General features: G+C 45.0%; 1 protein-coding gene across 2 annotated transcripts in view; it reads right to left on the bottom strand.

Annotated features, from left to right (window-relative positions):
* The window catches only part of CHCHD5 (coiled-coil-helix-coiled-coil-helix domain containing 5), a 29561-nt gene that overhangs the window by 12115 nt on the left and 1810 nt on the right, over window positions 1-15636 (bottom strand). The window contains exon 4 of one of the 2 annotated variants that reach the window (XM_003942496.4): window positions 12976-13161. The exons of the other annotated variant lie outside the window; for it this stretch is intronic. Within the exon in view, the coding sequence (XP_003942545.1) occupies window positions 13138-13161 (24 nt within the window). The 3' untranslated portion in view covers window positions 12976-13137. Of the gene's footprint in view, window positions 1-12975; window positions 13162-15636 lie in introns of those variants that run through there. 2 annotated transcript variants of the gene reach the window in all.

Below are 15636 nucleotides of genomic sequence, written 5' to 3'. Positions count from 1 at the left end.
GTACACACTTAAAACAGACAATATGGATTCTAAATGTGCCAATTCCCCAATAAGGGAACTTCCTTTTTTTTTTTTTTTTTTTTTTTTGAGACAGAGTCTTGCTCTGTTGCCAGGCACCAGGCTGGAATGCAGTGGCGCAATCTTGGCTCACTGCAACCTCCGGCTCCCGGATTCAAGCAATTCTTCTGCCTCAGCCTCCCGAGTAGCTGGGACCACAGGCGCGCACCACCACATCCAGCGAATTTTTGTATTTTTTTAGTAGAGACAGGGTTTCACCATGGTCTTAATTTCTGGACCTCGTGATCCGCCCGCCTCAGCCTCCCAGAGTGATGGGATTACAGGCGTGAGCCACCATGCCCGGCTGGAACTTCCTTTTTAAATAGAACCTGTGTGAGTTTGAGGAGTCAGGGAGGAGGCTCAGACTGGCTGTAAGAGACTCAAACCACACAATGTACTCTTCTTACTTCTCCTTTCCCTCCCATGCTTACCCCTGGGGAAACCAAACTACTGGAACTAGCAAGTAGCTAAAAAGTCAAGGGGTGGGAAACTCTAAGCTGATGCTTCTTTTACTGTCCAGCTGTGCTTCCTGGATCTGAGCAATTATAGATGTTGATGTTATTGATCATGAGTGTGAAGTGACGACTCCCAAAGTAGTGCTGGCATGGCCCACTATGTGAGGGAGTGGAAGATGTTTATTTAGGTGGCACAAGTTGCACCAAAAACAAACAAACAAACAAACTGTGGTGTGTATCAGACCAAGTAAGGACTGCAGGGACTAGCTACATCTATCTCACGGCCATGAAAAAACATGAAAAGCCCAGAAGGTGGTGAAAGAACACCCCAGATCTCTTTGGCTTTTGCTTACAGAAGAGTTGGCTTGGCCTGTCATCTCAGAATCTTTCGGTGACCTTGTCCTGGCTATCACCATTGCCCTCAGTCTAACTATGACTCCCATCCTATTGAGAGACCTTAAATTGAGGACCTCTGACTTTAAAAGCCGAGAAACTCTACCCAAGACATAAGAAAAAAATTAATTTTCTGGACACAGGTTTCTCTGATCCCCATCCACTACCTAAAAACAACAACAAAATTTCCTTGTGTGGTTCAATCTATCTTACCCCTCCTGACTCTACTGACAGACCTTTAAAATCTCCTCCTGGCTGGGAGTGGAAGCTCATGCCTGTAATTCTAACACTTTGGGAGGCTGAGGCGGGTCGATCACTTGAGGTTAGGAGTTCGAGACCAACATGGTGAAACCCCATATCCACCAAAAATATGAAAAATTAACCAGGTATGGAGATGTGTGCCTGTAATCCCAGCTACTCAGGAAGCTGAGGCAGGAGAATTACTTGAACCTGGGAGACAGAGGTTGCAGTGAGCCGAGATCGTGCCATTGTGCTCCAGCCTGGGTGACAGAGTGAGACTCCATCTCAAAAAAAAAAAAAAAAGCATTTTGATCACCTTTCCAAACTTTTCCACAGTAACTAGGACACTCGTGTTTTCTAAATCTGTATCGAATATGATCCTTAGAAGTTCAGCAGGAAATATTTTGACTAGAGTGGCATGCAGTCGCCTCCAGACAACTTCTGATTACATTTCCTTTCTGATTTCTAAATGCATCTCTTTTTAACCTTTTACTACATCTTTATTCAGGCTCCTGAAGGGTGCATATAGTTTATCCTGAAAGAAGCAATTTGGGATTAATCCTTTCATTTTTTGCCTTGTTTTTATTTCCTGTTTTACTCACATCATGATTTAATTTTACCAATTCCTTCTTTCTAATTTTTGTACCTCAAGAGTTCAGACTTAGACAGATCAAAATTTTTTTTCATGATACAGTCTCATCACCATTCTATACATAGTCTGCTTTTATTTCTTTTGTGTTTTTAAAAATAATATAATAAACATTTGTCCAACCTAAGAAGTAGAAAGAATAAACTATGTACTTTTAAAACAAGGCTATAGGCCAGGCATGGTGGTTCACGCCTGTAATCCTAGCACTTTGGGAGGCGGAAGCAGGCAGATCATTTGAGGTCAGGAGTTCAAGACCAGCCTGGCCAACATGGTGAGACTTCTGTCTCTACTAAAAATACAAAAATTAGCTGGGTGTGGTGGTGGGTGCCTGTAATCCCAGCTACTTGGGAGGCTGAGGCAGGAAGATTGCTTGAACCCAGGAGGTCGAGATTGCAGTGAGCAGAGATGGCGCCACTGAGTGACAGAGTGGGACTCCATCTCAATAATAATAATAATAATAATAATAATAATAAAATAAAATACAGGGCTATGGACTTACCTGTACATAGCACAATTCAGTTAATAACTAAAGTTACACCACTTTTTGTAATGACTTCCCTTTTTACAATATAGTGACTGCCCAAAAACACACTAAGTAAGTACACTGTAAGAAGTAATACTTGACCTTAGAGTTTCCAGCAAAAACACCCCAAAATCTCCGCACACAGTTCCCTGCCGGAGGCCTCACGTGGGAGCAGCTGCCTCTGGTCTGTGTGAGACAGCGCCACCTCCTGGCCGGTGGCAGAGACGGCATCTTAATTCTATCCAGGCTTCCACGCTAGGAAACGCCCTTGTTTAGCCTCAATTTTGTTTCAAAGGTATTTGGGGTGCTATAAGTTTATTTTCTGTGAAGTTTGAGGGCAGTGCAATGATGAGCTCCCAAAAGACTGAAAAATTGGTGAGGGCAATGGTGCAAAATGCAAAATGCACCTTCCCCCATGGTCAAGTCCTGAGTTCTTCTTTTGGGGAGGCTAACATATCTACATTACACGAAGTTCTATGCACCAAATATTTATTTACATTAAACTTGTTGTTCACTACTGACATAAATATGTTTTCTTTATTTGGTTGATTTTTTTTTCATTAAAAGTATTCAGGTCTCTTGAATTGAGATAATTTTCTCATTAAAATTAATAGGAACATTGTTTTCATATGTAGGTTTGTCACTTAGCAGCAAGGTTTTTAGAAATGAATTGAGTCATTAAGTAAAGGATAGGTATAACTTCAAAAGAAAAGTACAAATATCTAAATCATAACAACAAAAGAATTAACATTAAAATGTCAATCAACCCAAGACTGACACATAAAAATAAATCCAAAAGAGTAGAAAATTTTAAAGACCACATGAACTAGCACGATTCAAAGTAATTCAGAATAAATAATAATAAAAGCAAAAAAAACACTTGGCCAGGCGTGGTGGCTCATGCCTGTAATCCCAGTACTTTGGGAGGCTGAGGCAGGCGGATCACCTGAGGTCAGGAGTTCGAGACCAGCCTGGCCAACATGATGAAACCCCATCTCTACTAAAAATACAAACATTAGTGGGGGGTGCTGGCACAAGCCTGTAATCCCAGCTACTCGGGAGGCTAAGGGAGGAGAATCGCTTGAACCCAGGAGGCAGAGGTTGCAGTGAGCTGAGTTCATGCCATTGCCCTCCAGCCTGGGTGACAAGAGTGAAATTCCATCTCAAAACAAACAAATACTTAAGTTGACCATTGAGAATCTTTATTAAAATTAAGCATATTACTAATTGTTGAAGTAATAAATTGTCACAAAAATTCAAACAATACAGTGTAAGAAAAAAACAAAAAACAAAAAAATAAATAAATAAAAATTTAAAAAAAAAGAGAAAACAAAGAGAGTGTAAGAACCCCTTGAATATTTGTTTTCAATATTTGATTTCAATTCCTCTACCAATCCCAAATGGACTCAGGCACAAACATACATGTACAGTTTCAAATGTATCAGCAATTTTCCTCCAAAATGTGTGTACCATGAGCAATGGCTTATGAGTTACCTATTTCTACACTTTCTATTTATTTTTACTTGCTTTTCTTTAGAGATGGGGTCTCACTATGTTGCCCAGGCTGGTCCCAAACTCTTGGTCTCAAGCTATCCTCCCACTTTGGCCCCCTAAAGTGCTGGGAGTAGAGATAGGAGTCAGGATGCTTGGCCCTGTTTCTACACTTTTTTCCTTTTTTTTTTTTTTTTTTTTTGAGATGGCGTTTTGCTTTTGTTGCCCGGGCTGGAGTGCAATGACACGATCTCGGCTCACTGCAATCTCCGCCTCCCAGATTCACATGATTCTCCTGCCTCAGCCTCCTGAGTAGCTGAGATTACAGGCATGAGCCACCATGCCTGGCTAATTTTGTATTTTTAGTAGAGATGGGGTTTCACCATGTTGGTCAGGCTGGAGTGCAGTGGTATGATCTTGGCTCCACCTCCCAAATTTAAGCAATTCTTATGCCTCAGCCTCCAGGCATGCACCACTACATCTGGCTTTTTTTTTTTTTTTTTTTTTTTTTTTTTTTTTGAGACGGAGTTTCGCTCTTGTTACCCAGGCTGGAGTGCAATGGCGCGATCTCGGCTCACCGCAACCTCCGTCTCCTGGGTTCAGGCAATTCTCCTGCCTCAGCCCCCTGAGTAGCTGGGATTACAGGCACACGCCACCATGCCCAGCTAATTTTTAGTATTTTTAGTAGAGACGGGGTTTCACCATGTTGACCAGGATGGTCTCGATCTCTTGACCTCGTGATCCACCCGCCTCGGCCTCCCAAAGTGCTGGGATTACAGGCTTGAGCCACCGCGCCCGGCCGTCTGGCTAATTTTTGTATTTTTAGTAGAGACAGGATTTCTCCATGTTGGTCAGGCTGGTCTCAAATTCCTGGCCTCAAGTGATCCAGCCACCTCAGCCTCCCAACATGCTGGGATTACAGGGGTGAGCCACTGCGCCCAGCCTACTTCCACGTTTTCTTGCCAGTATTAGATATTACCAGACTCTAGTTTTTGCCAATCTGAAGGACCAAAAATCTAATTGGAATCTATACTTCTTTAATGGTTAGAGAGATTGCATACTTTTGCTTTCCTCTTTTGTGAGTTGCCTTTTCCTATTGTATCACTGACGTTTTGCTGCTGTTACAACCACAGTATCTCAGTGGCTTACAACAAGCATGTAGTTCTTGATCATTTTACATGAGGACTGAGGTTGCCCTGTAGCTCTGCTCAGTTTCTATTCTCATTCCTGGCCCCAGACTGAATGAGCATCGTCCTCTCAGACAGATTACTCCCACAACATGGAGAGGAAAGACAAATTGCAAAACTACAAGATGCATGCCATTTAAAACTTCTGCCCAGATGTGGCATACATCTGGCTAACACAAGTCTCACCAGCCAGTGCTGGCTGTGGGTCAGGGAAGTATCCTCCTCCAACAGGGTATATGATGAAGTTGGGAATGTTTAACATTGACATAGGGAAGGAGTGGATAACTGGGAATTTGATTATTATCTACTAAACGGTTCCACTTTTCTTTCTTTTTTTTTTTTCCTTTGTTTTTTTTTTTTTGGGTGGGGGACAGAGTCTCGCTCTGTTACCCAGACTGGGGTGCGGTGATCTCGGCTCACTGCAACCACCGCCTCCCAGGTTCAAGCAATTCTTCCACCTCAGCCTTCCAAGTAGCTGGGATTACAGGCATGTGCCACCACACCTGGCTAAGTTTGTAGTTTTAGTAGAAATGGGGTTTCGCCATGTTGGCTGGGCTGATCTCGAACTCCTATTTATTTATTTATCTATTTATTTTTGAGATGGAGTCTTGCTCGGTAGCCCAGGGTGAAGTCCACCTCCGAAGTTCAAGTGATTCTCCTGCCTCAGCCTCCCGAGTGGTTGGGATTACAGGTATGTACCACCAGGCCCAGCTAATTTTTGTATTTTCAGTAGAGCTAAGGTTTCACCATATTGGCCAGGCAGGTCTTGAACTCCTGACCTTAAGTGAGCCACCCACCTCAGCCTCCCAAAGTGCTGGGATTACAGGTATGAGCCACCGTGCCCCCACACAAGCCTTACTCTAAGGTGATTCCACTTGGTATGTGATTCTCCTCCATGAACAAAGGTTATAAGGTGTTTCCTCTGTGAACTGAGATTCTCTCTCTGACTTTGATCAAATATAGACAAGCAGAATGAAAACATGGTCTGGCTGACACTTCCACTTCTGGCATCTCTCCATACTGAGATGGCCTTGATACCTAAGAAAGTGCTGTGCAGATGGCATCCCAGGCGGAGCAAGGCCAGGGAAGGCCTCTCCCTGTTAGGAAAGGCATTCACACAATTTTCTTCCTATGCACAATGTAAATTTATAAATTCTTTTTTCTTTTTTCTTTTTTTTTTTTTTGAGACAGAGTCTCACTCTGATGCCCAGGCTAAAGTGTAGTGGTGTCGTAATTCTGGCTCACTGCAACCTCTGCCTCCCAGGCTCAAGAGATCTTACTGCCTCAACCTCCCATGTAGCTGGAATTACAGGCACCCACCACCATACCCAGCTAATTTTTGTTTTTTTTAGTACAGATGGGGTTTCACTATGTTCGTCAGGCTGGTCTTGAACTCCTGACCTCGAATGATCGGCCCACCTTGGCCTCCCCTTTAAAGTGCTGGGATTGCAGTCATGAGCCAACATGCCCAGGCTGAATTCATAAATTCTTGAGAGATGAGAAATGGCATCCTTTAATGAGAATTTTGGATGTAGAGGACACTAAAAGAAACCAGCAAAGTGCTTTCATAAAATTCCCAAGTTCTCAAGGAAAATTTAACAATCAAGTTAAGATCCATAAAATGTGCATGCCCACAACTGAGTAAAAGATAGGACTGTGGTCAGGAAAAACAGAAAACGTTAAATTTTAATTTAATGGGTTAATTTAGAAAACATTGGCAAGCATTTTCTCCTCTTATTATACCATCCCCCATTCTCATCTTTGCTGCACAGGTCAAGTTTGGGAACTGCAGAACTTAAGGGGTAGGAGGCAATGCCTTCAAAACAAAGATGAAGCCCGGGCACAGTGGCGCATGCCTGGAATCCCAGCATTTTGGGAAGCCCAGGTGGGTGGATCACTTGAGATCAGGAGTTTGAGACCAGCCTGGCCAATATGGTGAAACCCCGTCTCAACTAAAAATACAAAAAAATTAGCTGGGTGTAGTGGTGCACATCTGTAATCCTAGCTACTCAGGAGGCTGAGGCAGGAGTACTGCTTGAACCTGGGAGATGGAGGTTGCAGTGAGCTGAGAAAACGCCACTGCACTGCAGCCTGGCCCATACAGTGAGACTCTGTCTCAGGAAAAAAAAGAAAAACATGAAAAGGAAATCCTTCTTTTATCCTGCTTCACATCTGCAATGATGCAGGAATCCAGATGTAACTAGATGTAATTGGTGAACTGCAAGAAGTTAAAAGCCTGAAGAATGCAGCTGGCATGAAAGGCTTTTATTCATACAGGTAACGAGATCTAAATGACTGACTGCATATTTAGAAAACAGGAAGAATGCTGGGTGCGGTGGCTCATGCCTGTAATCCCAGCACTTTGGGAGGCTGAGGCGGGAGGATCAGGAGGTCAGGAGTTCAAGACCAGCCTGGCCAACATGCTGAAACCTCGTCTCTACTAAAAATACAAAAATTAGCTTGGTATGGTGGTGTATGCCTGTAATCGCAGCTACTTGGAAGGTTGAGGCAGGAGAATCGCTTGAACCCAGGAGGCAGAGGTTACAGCCTGGGTGACAGAGCAAGACTCCATCTCAAAAAGAAAGAAAAAGAAAACAGGAAGAGTAAGGGACGGCAGCAAGGGTGAAGAATCGCCCCTCACCAGACAAGACTACAACAAAATTAATTGATTTTCAGCTTTAAAATAAACAAAAGGGGGTGGGCATGGTGGTTCACTCATGTAATCCCAGCACTTCGGGAGGCCAAGGCAGGCAGATTTCTTGAGCTCAGGAGTTAGAGACTAGCCTGGACAACACGGTAAAATCCTGTCTCCACTAAAAAGACAAAAATTAGCTGGGTGTGGTGACTGGTGCCCGTAGTCTCAGCTACTCAGGAAGCTGATGTGGGAGGATCATCTGAGCCCAGGAGGTGGAGGTTGCAGTGAGCCAAGATCGCACCACTGCACTCCAGCCTGGGTGACAGGGTGAGACCCCATCACAAATATTAAATAAATAAAATAGTGAACAAAAGGAAATTGTATACCCAGGCTTAAGAAGGAGTGACGCCTTCTAGGGAAAAGAACAGCAACAACAATAACAATACCAGACTTCTGTAGGAACAGGGTGCAAAGAAATGGTGTGAGAAGGACAAGCTGGGGAAGATAATGCCTGCAATTCTGGACACCTTGGGACTGAGTGTTCCCTTTGAGAAATCTATATGAAGGTCCATGAAGCAGGTGAAAGCCCAAGGCAGAAGCTGGGGCTGGAGATAACCATCTGTGAGCCAATGATTTATCTGATATTCTCCATCAAGGAGATCACTGCACAGCGTAGGGAATAAGAAGAGGTCTGGTATATGCCTTGAAGAAAATCATTATGTCATGGCTGGGTGGGAGACAGTGGAGTAATAGCCAGAGGTAGGAGGAAACCTGCAGAGTCCATGTAAAGAAGAAAAGAGTAGAAATGTGGAGGGCCATTAAAAAAATTATCTGGGCCGGGTGCGGTGGCTCAAGCCTATAATCCCAGCACTTTGGGAGGCTGAGGCGGGTGGATCACAAGGTCGAGAGATCGAGACCATCCTGGTCAACACGGTGAAACCCCGTCTCTACTAAAAATACAAAACATTAGCTGGGCGTGGTGGCGCGTGCCTGTAATCCCAGCTACTTAGGAGGCTGAGGCAGGAGAATTGCCTGAGCCCAGGAGGCAGAGGTTGCGGTGAGCCGAGATCGCACCATTGCACTCCAGCCTGGGTAACGAGCGAAACTCCATCTCAAAAAAAAAAAACACTGAGGAAAATTTTACACAAGACAACTGTCCCTGTCTCCCTTCCCACTGCCCTAATAATGCTTACTAGGATCAACCTGAGTTCTTTGTCCCAGGGTCTGTTTCTAGGGGAACCCGAGCTAAGACAGTGCATCATGAACCAAGGATTATGATTCAAGCACATATGGCACATTAACGAAAGCTGAGCATATGCCAAGCTATAAAGGCTCGACACATTTCAAAAGAGTAAAACCATATAAAATGTTCCCAACCCAACTTCAATTAGGCAAGATAACAAAAAAAAAAAAAAAAAAAAAAAAAAAAAAAAAAAAAAACCTCTCCTTCTGTTTAGAAATTAAGAAATATGACTCTAAACTTCTAAATAATCTGAGGTCAACGGAGAAATCAAAAGACAGTAGAGAAGGGAAAATAAGCAAAAGGAGGAGTGAAAGAAAAAGACCTTCAACGAGCAGGACTACTGTCGGCAGAGATGGCAGGAAGGAAACATGGCTGCTGGCTAAGTTACAGCAATGCACTCATGGGTTTTTGTTATTGTAGTTATTTTATCTTCTGTTTTGAAGAATGATTTGTTATTTCTTCACAGTTATGGGACAAGTAAAATTACATATCCTGAAAAAAAGAAAACAACCCACAAAGCCACACTTTGTGCATTAGTAAAGAAAAAAGGCTGAAAACCAGTGAGCTAAACATTCATTTCAAAAAGACAGAAACAGAAAATTAAATCTAAAGAAAGAAGAAAATCAGAGAACTAGTTAAAACGTACAAAATCAAGTGTCAACAAAGCCAAATGTAATTTCTGTGAAGACTAATAAAATTGATAACTCCCTCTCAAAATCAATCAAGAGCCGGGCGCGGTGGCTCAAGCCTGTAATCCCAGCACTTTGGGAGGCCGAGGCGGGCGGATCACAAGGTCAAGAGATCGAGACCATCCTGGTCAACATGGTGAAACCCCGTCTCTACTAAAAATACAAAACATTAGCTGGGCATGGTGGCGCGTGCCTGTAATGCCAGCTACTCAGGAGGCTGAGGCAGGAGAATTGCCTGAACCCAGGAGGCGGAGGTTGCGGTGAGCCGAGATCGCGCCATTGCACTCCAGCCTGGGTAACAAGAGTGAAACTCCGTCTCAAAAAAAAAAAAAAAAAATCAATCAAGAAAAAAAGAGGAGCATACAAATAACTGATGTCAGAAATGAAAAGGGGGTTATCACCACAGATTTAACAAACCTTAAAAAAACACTATCAGGCTGGTCCAAGTGCAGTGGTGTTTACAACTAATTATTGATCACAACCAGTTACAGATTTCTTTGTTCCTTCTCCACTCCCACTGCTTCACTTGACTAGCCTTTAAAAAAAAAAAAAAAAAAGGGCCAGGCGCAGTGGCTCACACCTGTAATCCCAGCACTTTGGGAGGCCGAAGCGGGTGGATCACGAGGTCAAGAGATCGAGACCATTCTGGTCAACATGGTAAAACCCCATCTCTACTAAAAATACAAAAATTAGCTGGGCATGGTGGCGCATGCCTGTAGTCCCAGCTACTCGGGAGGCTGAGGCAGGAGAATTGCTTGAACCCAGGAGGCGGAGGTTGCGGTGAGCCGAGATCACGCCATTGCACTCCAGCCTGGGTAACAAGAGCGAAACTCCGTCTCAAAAAAAAAAAGATATTATGAGAATATTATTAACAAGTTGATGACAATTTGAAAATGTAGATGTTTTAGTCCATTTTCTGTTGCTATAACAGAATACTATAATTTACTAAAAAGAAATTTCTTACAGTTCTAGAGACTGGGAAGTCCAAGAGCATGGTGCCTGCATCTGGTGAGGGCCTTCGTGCTGCATCATAACATGGCAGAGAGCAACACACGGTGAAAGGTCAAGAGCAGGCCAGCTCAGGTCTTTTTTCCTCTTCTTATAAAACCACCAGTCCCATCATGGTGGCCCCACCCTGATGGCCTTGTCTAATCTCCTTCAAATATCATCAACATGAATGTAAGGACTGTATTTCCAACACATGAAATTTAGGGAACACACTCAAACCATAGCAATGTGAGAAACTGCTAAAAATCTACTTTACCAAAACAGACACAAGAAGAAAGAGACACCATGAAGTTCTTGCAGTAGTTTAAATATGGTCACAACTTTTTTGCAGCCAAATGCTACCAAGTAGTCTCCCCACCTCTTTAATCTGAGCTGGGCTTACGAGTTCTTTGACCAATAGAATGTGGTAAAAGTGAATGTCTGAAGTTTCCACTTTCACTCTCTTGGACCCCTGAGATCATCATGTAAGAAAGCTAGTCTAGCCTATTGTAAGACAGGACACACAGAGATGTTCTAAAATGTAGCCTGGATCTCCATTTTGTCTGTTTTAATCACACTTCTTTTAGTTGCATGGCACAGAACCCCATTCAAGTTTCCTGGGTTTCCTCCTAGCTCAGACAAATGGTATAAAATCCTGCAACCCTGAACTTACAGGATTTCTACCTGGCTCCTAAACCAATTAGCAACTTCATCTTGGAGATTAATCCCTACGAGAGACTCCCATGGGCCAGGCTCAATCTTCTAAGCAGAGCATAACCCTTGGATATCAAATGGCCAGTTACTCCAATTTCCAGAAGTTTGGGATCACCTCCAGGGAGGAGAGCCTCATCTGAATGGTGAACGTGGGTGCAGGCCATGGCTATGTTCAGCTCAGCCCTCTGAGGTCTCCTTCTCTCCTGCATACATGTCTGTCTGCTTTCTGCTCTTTAAGACCTGTTCCTATGGGGAGCCTATATCAAACAGCTGTGCCCATGGAGCCTGTATTCCTGAGAAGCATGAAGAAGCCACAGCAGTCACTGCTGGTATCTTCCCAGATCCACTCAGCATCTCTTCTGTATGATTAAGGTTGCTTACCTGATCCCATTATACTCTGCTTAGGACTCTTTTCTGATGGCAGAAAGGAACTTGGCATATGAAGGGCAGGCCAGAAGTACCAGATGGTCAATGCCCATGAGAACAGCCCTTGATGACAGATGGGAAGTTGGTAAACACAATTCCCTTGCTCCTTCATAGGGTAACTGGGTATGTTCTGTACAGTCTCCCACAGGTTGCCCATGGGACTGAGTCCCAGTGGCCCACAGTGGTAACCTGCTTGATAATGCACCATTTATTGGCCTCCTTCCTCTCTACATCTCCCTTCTCCATTCCTTTACCAGTGTTTATGGAATCAAACTCAAACTACCATCTGCACTCAAATTCTGAGTTGGCTTCTGGAAAAATGGAAACTGAGAACAGAAATCCAGCGCATAGGCCAGGTGGTCACTCATGCCTGTAATCCCAGCACTTTGGGAGGCTGAGGCAGGTAGATCACCTGAGGTCAGGAGTTTGAGATCAGCCTGACCATTATGGTGAAATCCCATCTCTACTAAAAATATAAAAATTAGCTGGGCATGGTGGCAGGCACCTGTAATCCCAGCTACTTGGGAGGCTGAAGCAGGAGAATCACTAAACCCAGGAGGCAGAGGGTGCAGTGAGCCAAGACCGTGCCATTGCACTCCAGCCTGGGCAACAAGAGAGAAACTCCATCTCAAAAAAAAAAAAAGGAAAGAAATGAAATCCAGTGCATAGCCTTCTAAGCCACACATCCTTCCATATAGTTGTTTTCAGTAATAAAGCCAGTATTTTCACCTCCATTGCCTAATGCCTCAAACTACTGCCCAACTGATTCTGAAATCAGCAGGGAAAGCGGTATGTTATTTATCATCCCCTCAAGCCTCCAGAAAACTGAATACAGACTTGGAGAATGCAGCCAGTGCTGTGTCAAGTGCTTGCAGTCCTAGCTACTCTGGAGGCTGAGGCAGAGGACCACTGGAGCCTAGGAGTTAGAGGCTGCAGTGAGCTATCATCCTACCACTGCACTCCAGCCTGGGCAACAGAGCAAAACCGTCCTTTATATATATATATATATATATATATATATATATATATATATTTAAAAAATAACAGAGGAATGCTAGAGTGGAAGGGAGCAAGGGCCTTTCCCCCATACACATGTAGCAGGAGACAGGAAATGGCTGTGTGGCAGAGTTCACAAGGGAGGCAGGTGGTCTTGACCCTGGGGCACAGCTGCAGCATCCTGCTCTTCCCTGGCCCTTCCTTGGCACACCAGGTGAAGCTGGGTAACACATGACTCTGCCCAGCCAGCTCTCCTAGGGCCCTCTCAGGACAGATGGCAGGAATCAATGCCCAGTATATATAGTCTTTATTTACTTATTTTTTCCTGATATCCAGGAAAGCCAGGCACACAGCCAGGGCTCAGGACTCCATCTGGCCGCCCTGCAGGGGAGGGGTGCAGGGGGCAGTCATTCATGTCCAGTTTTCCTGCAGTCATGCAGGCAAAGGAGTCCTCAGGAGGCAGGAAGTGGCTGTGCCTGTGGAGAAAGCACATCAACATCTACTAGCACCTCCTCTGTGCCCAGCCTGGGGACCGCTGAGGTCAGGAGCCCGTGTAGACACCACAGAGGGTGACCTTGCAGAGCCCACAGGTGGAGGGAGAGGGTGTCGGGCAATGACCTTGGCCCTGGGTCACGTGAACAAGTCAGCTGAGGTGAAGTGTCATGAGAGGCAGGGAAGGCTCCATTCTGCTATATTTACTGGACACGTGCCATGTGCCCAGCAGGCAAAACTCTCTGACTCAAGCAGGGAGAGACAGACAATAAATATGCCAACCTGTGAGAAATTCTATGAAGAAAACAATCAGGGTAAAGGGCGGAGGTGTGTGTGGAGTGGAAGGAACATGAACCACTTCAATTGTCAGCCACAAAAACACGGGCATGCCATGCTGTAGGAGGTGACAATGTTTGTGTTTGCAATTGTGTAGACCAGAGAATGTAAGAGGCCCAAACCTCACTGCCCCCAGCTAGGAAGGAAAAATTGTAACTGGGATGTTATCCCCAGGAAGGAAGAGACAGTGGGGAGGAGCTGAGTATAGTTACTGTGAGTGTATTGGAAAGTCACAAGAAGGTTTTAAAGGGGAGAGATGTGACCTAATTCCTTTTTTTTCTTTGTTGAGAGACAGAGCCTTTCTCCGTGCCCAGGTTGGAGTGCAATGGCACAATCTTGGCTCATTGCAAACTCTGCCTACTGGGTTCAAGCAATTCTCCTGCCTCAGCCTCCCAAGTAGCTGGGATTACAGGTACCCATCACCAGTCCTGGCTAATGTTTTGTATTTTTAGTAGACAAGGGGTTTTGCCATGTTGACCAGGCTGGTATCAAACTCCTGATCTCAGGTCATCCACCCAATTCAGTCTCCCAAAGTGCTAGGATTACAGGCATGAGCCACCGTGCCCAGCCCTAATCCCCATTTTTAAAAGCTCCTTTGGCTGCCAGACAAGAGAAGACTGTCAGGGCAGGGGTGGCCATAGGGAGAGGCTGGTTGCTGGTCCAGAGAGGGAAGCAGCAAATGGCTCTAAGATAGAAGGATGGGGGGTCTTCACTGTTCAGATGCCCAAAAAACTTGAAAGAGAGAAATGTCCTCAACAGCTGACTGAGAACAGTATGTGATCATTAGATGTTTCCTGAGGAGAATTAAGTTCCTGCCAGTTCTCATGGGTGGTAGTTTCTGCCCTTGGGGTCTGAACTATTCACTTATCCCTGCCTTACAAAAATGAATGAATGCCTATAGGGCCTGGTATAAAGGACATCACCCCAATCTTCAGCTGAGAGCTTTGATGGAGGGGCTCAGACCCTTGGGAACTTGAAGACAGGGGCGGGGAGTGGGTGGGGACATCAGGGAGGTCTTCTGAGACAGATGCCATCTAAGCTGGAATAGGAATTAGCCAGGAGATGGATTAGGAAGGGCAGTGCAGGCAGACAAAAACAGCTGGACAAAAGCAGCAGAGACATGCACTTGAGTAACTGCACGTTCACTGGGGCTGGAACACAGAGTTTAAGAGGGAAAGTTGGGGGAGGTGGGGCCACGGGTCACAGGAGCTGCATCCTACAGGGCCCTGTGGGCTGCGCTGGCGTTGAGACTTGGTCTGGTGGAAGTGAGCGCATGGAAAGGTTTCTAGACAGAAGCAGAACATGGTCAGATGATCAGTCTCGGATGATTATCAAGAATGAATGGAAGCTCAAGATGGAACATGGAACCTAAGAGAAAGATGGCCAGGTGACCCAAGAGAGAAAACAGGGCTGCAGGGGCAGAGAGAGGGCCCCAGGAGAGGGTGCTGAGAGGGGCTGGGGAAAGATGTGACTTTTACCTTTGGAGCTCACAGTGAGGGGGGCAGTAAACATCTAAAAGAGCATTTCTCAACCTTTTTCCATTACTGCCTCTCCCCAAGGAGTCTTTTTAGACTTTTGTTCTAATTGCCCAACCATGACTTACATATCACAGATATACTGCATATCTGGTTTACATACTACATACATTTAAAAGAGTGAGATTTTGTTGGCCACCTCAGCCCAGCCCCTCTCCAGTGCAGCTGAGGAGTAGTGAGAAAGAAGAGAGGGTGAAGGAGGAGGTCGATGAAGTCAGCCTAGGGAAAAACACAGAGAACCCAGCAAGGACCTGCAATTTATCCTCAGTGTGACGCAAAGCCACTGAAGAGCTTTAAGCATAGGTGTAATGAGACTAGATTTCAGTTCTATGTGCTCATCCAGGCCGCTTGCTCAACCAGGCAAGAGAAGAGGGATGAAAAGAGACCAGGGAGAAGGCTGGGGCAGGTATCCTGGAGGTGGAGGGTGAGGGGGTGGGAGACCAAAGCAGGGGCTGAAAGGGGGCAAGAAGTGATGATGTTTTGTATCCTGGATGCCTGGCAAAGGCCTGTGTAGTGGGGTAGGGCTGAGGATGACTCCGAAGTCTTTACCCAGAACAACCAGGAGGATGAAGGGGATGTTATGGAGAA

The sequence above is a fragment of the Saimiri boliviensis genome, chromosome 1 (assembly GCF_048565385.1).
Source record: "Saimiri boliviensis isolate mSaiBol1 chromosome 1, mSaiBol1.pri, whole genome shotgun sequence".
Classification (NCBI taxonomy): Eukaryota; Metazoa; Chordata; class Mammalia; order Primates; family Cebidae; genus Saimiri; species Saimiri boliviensis.
This window is presented reverse-complemented; position numbering and strand designations above follow the sequence as displayed.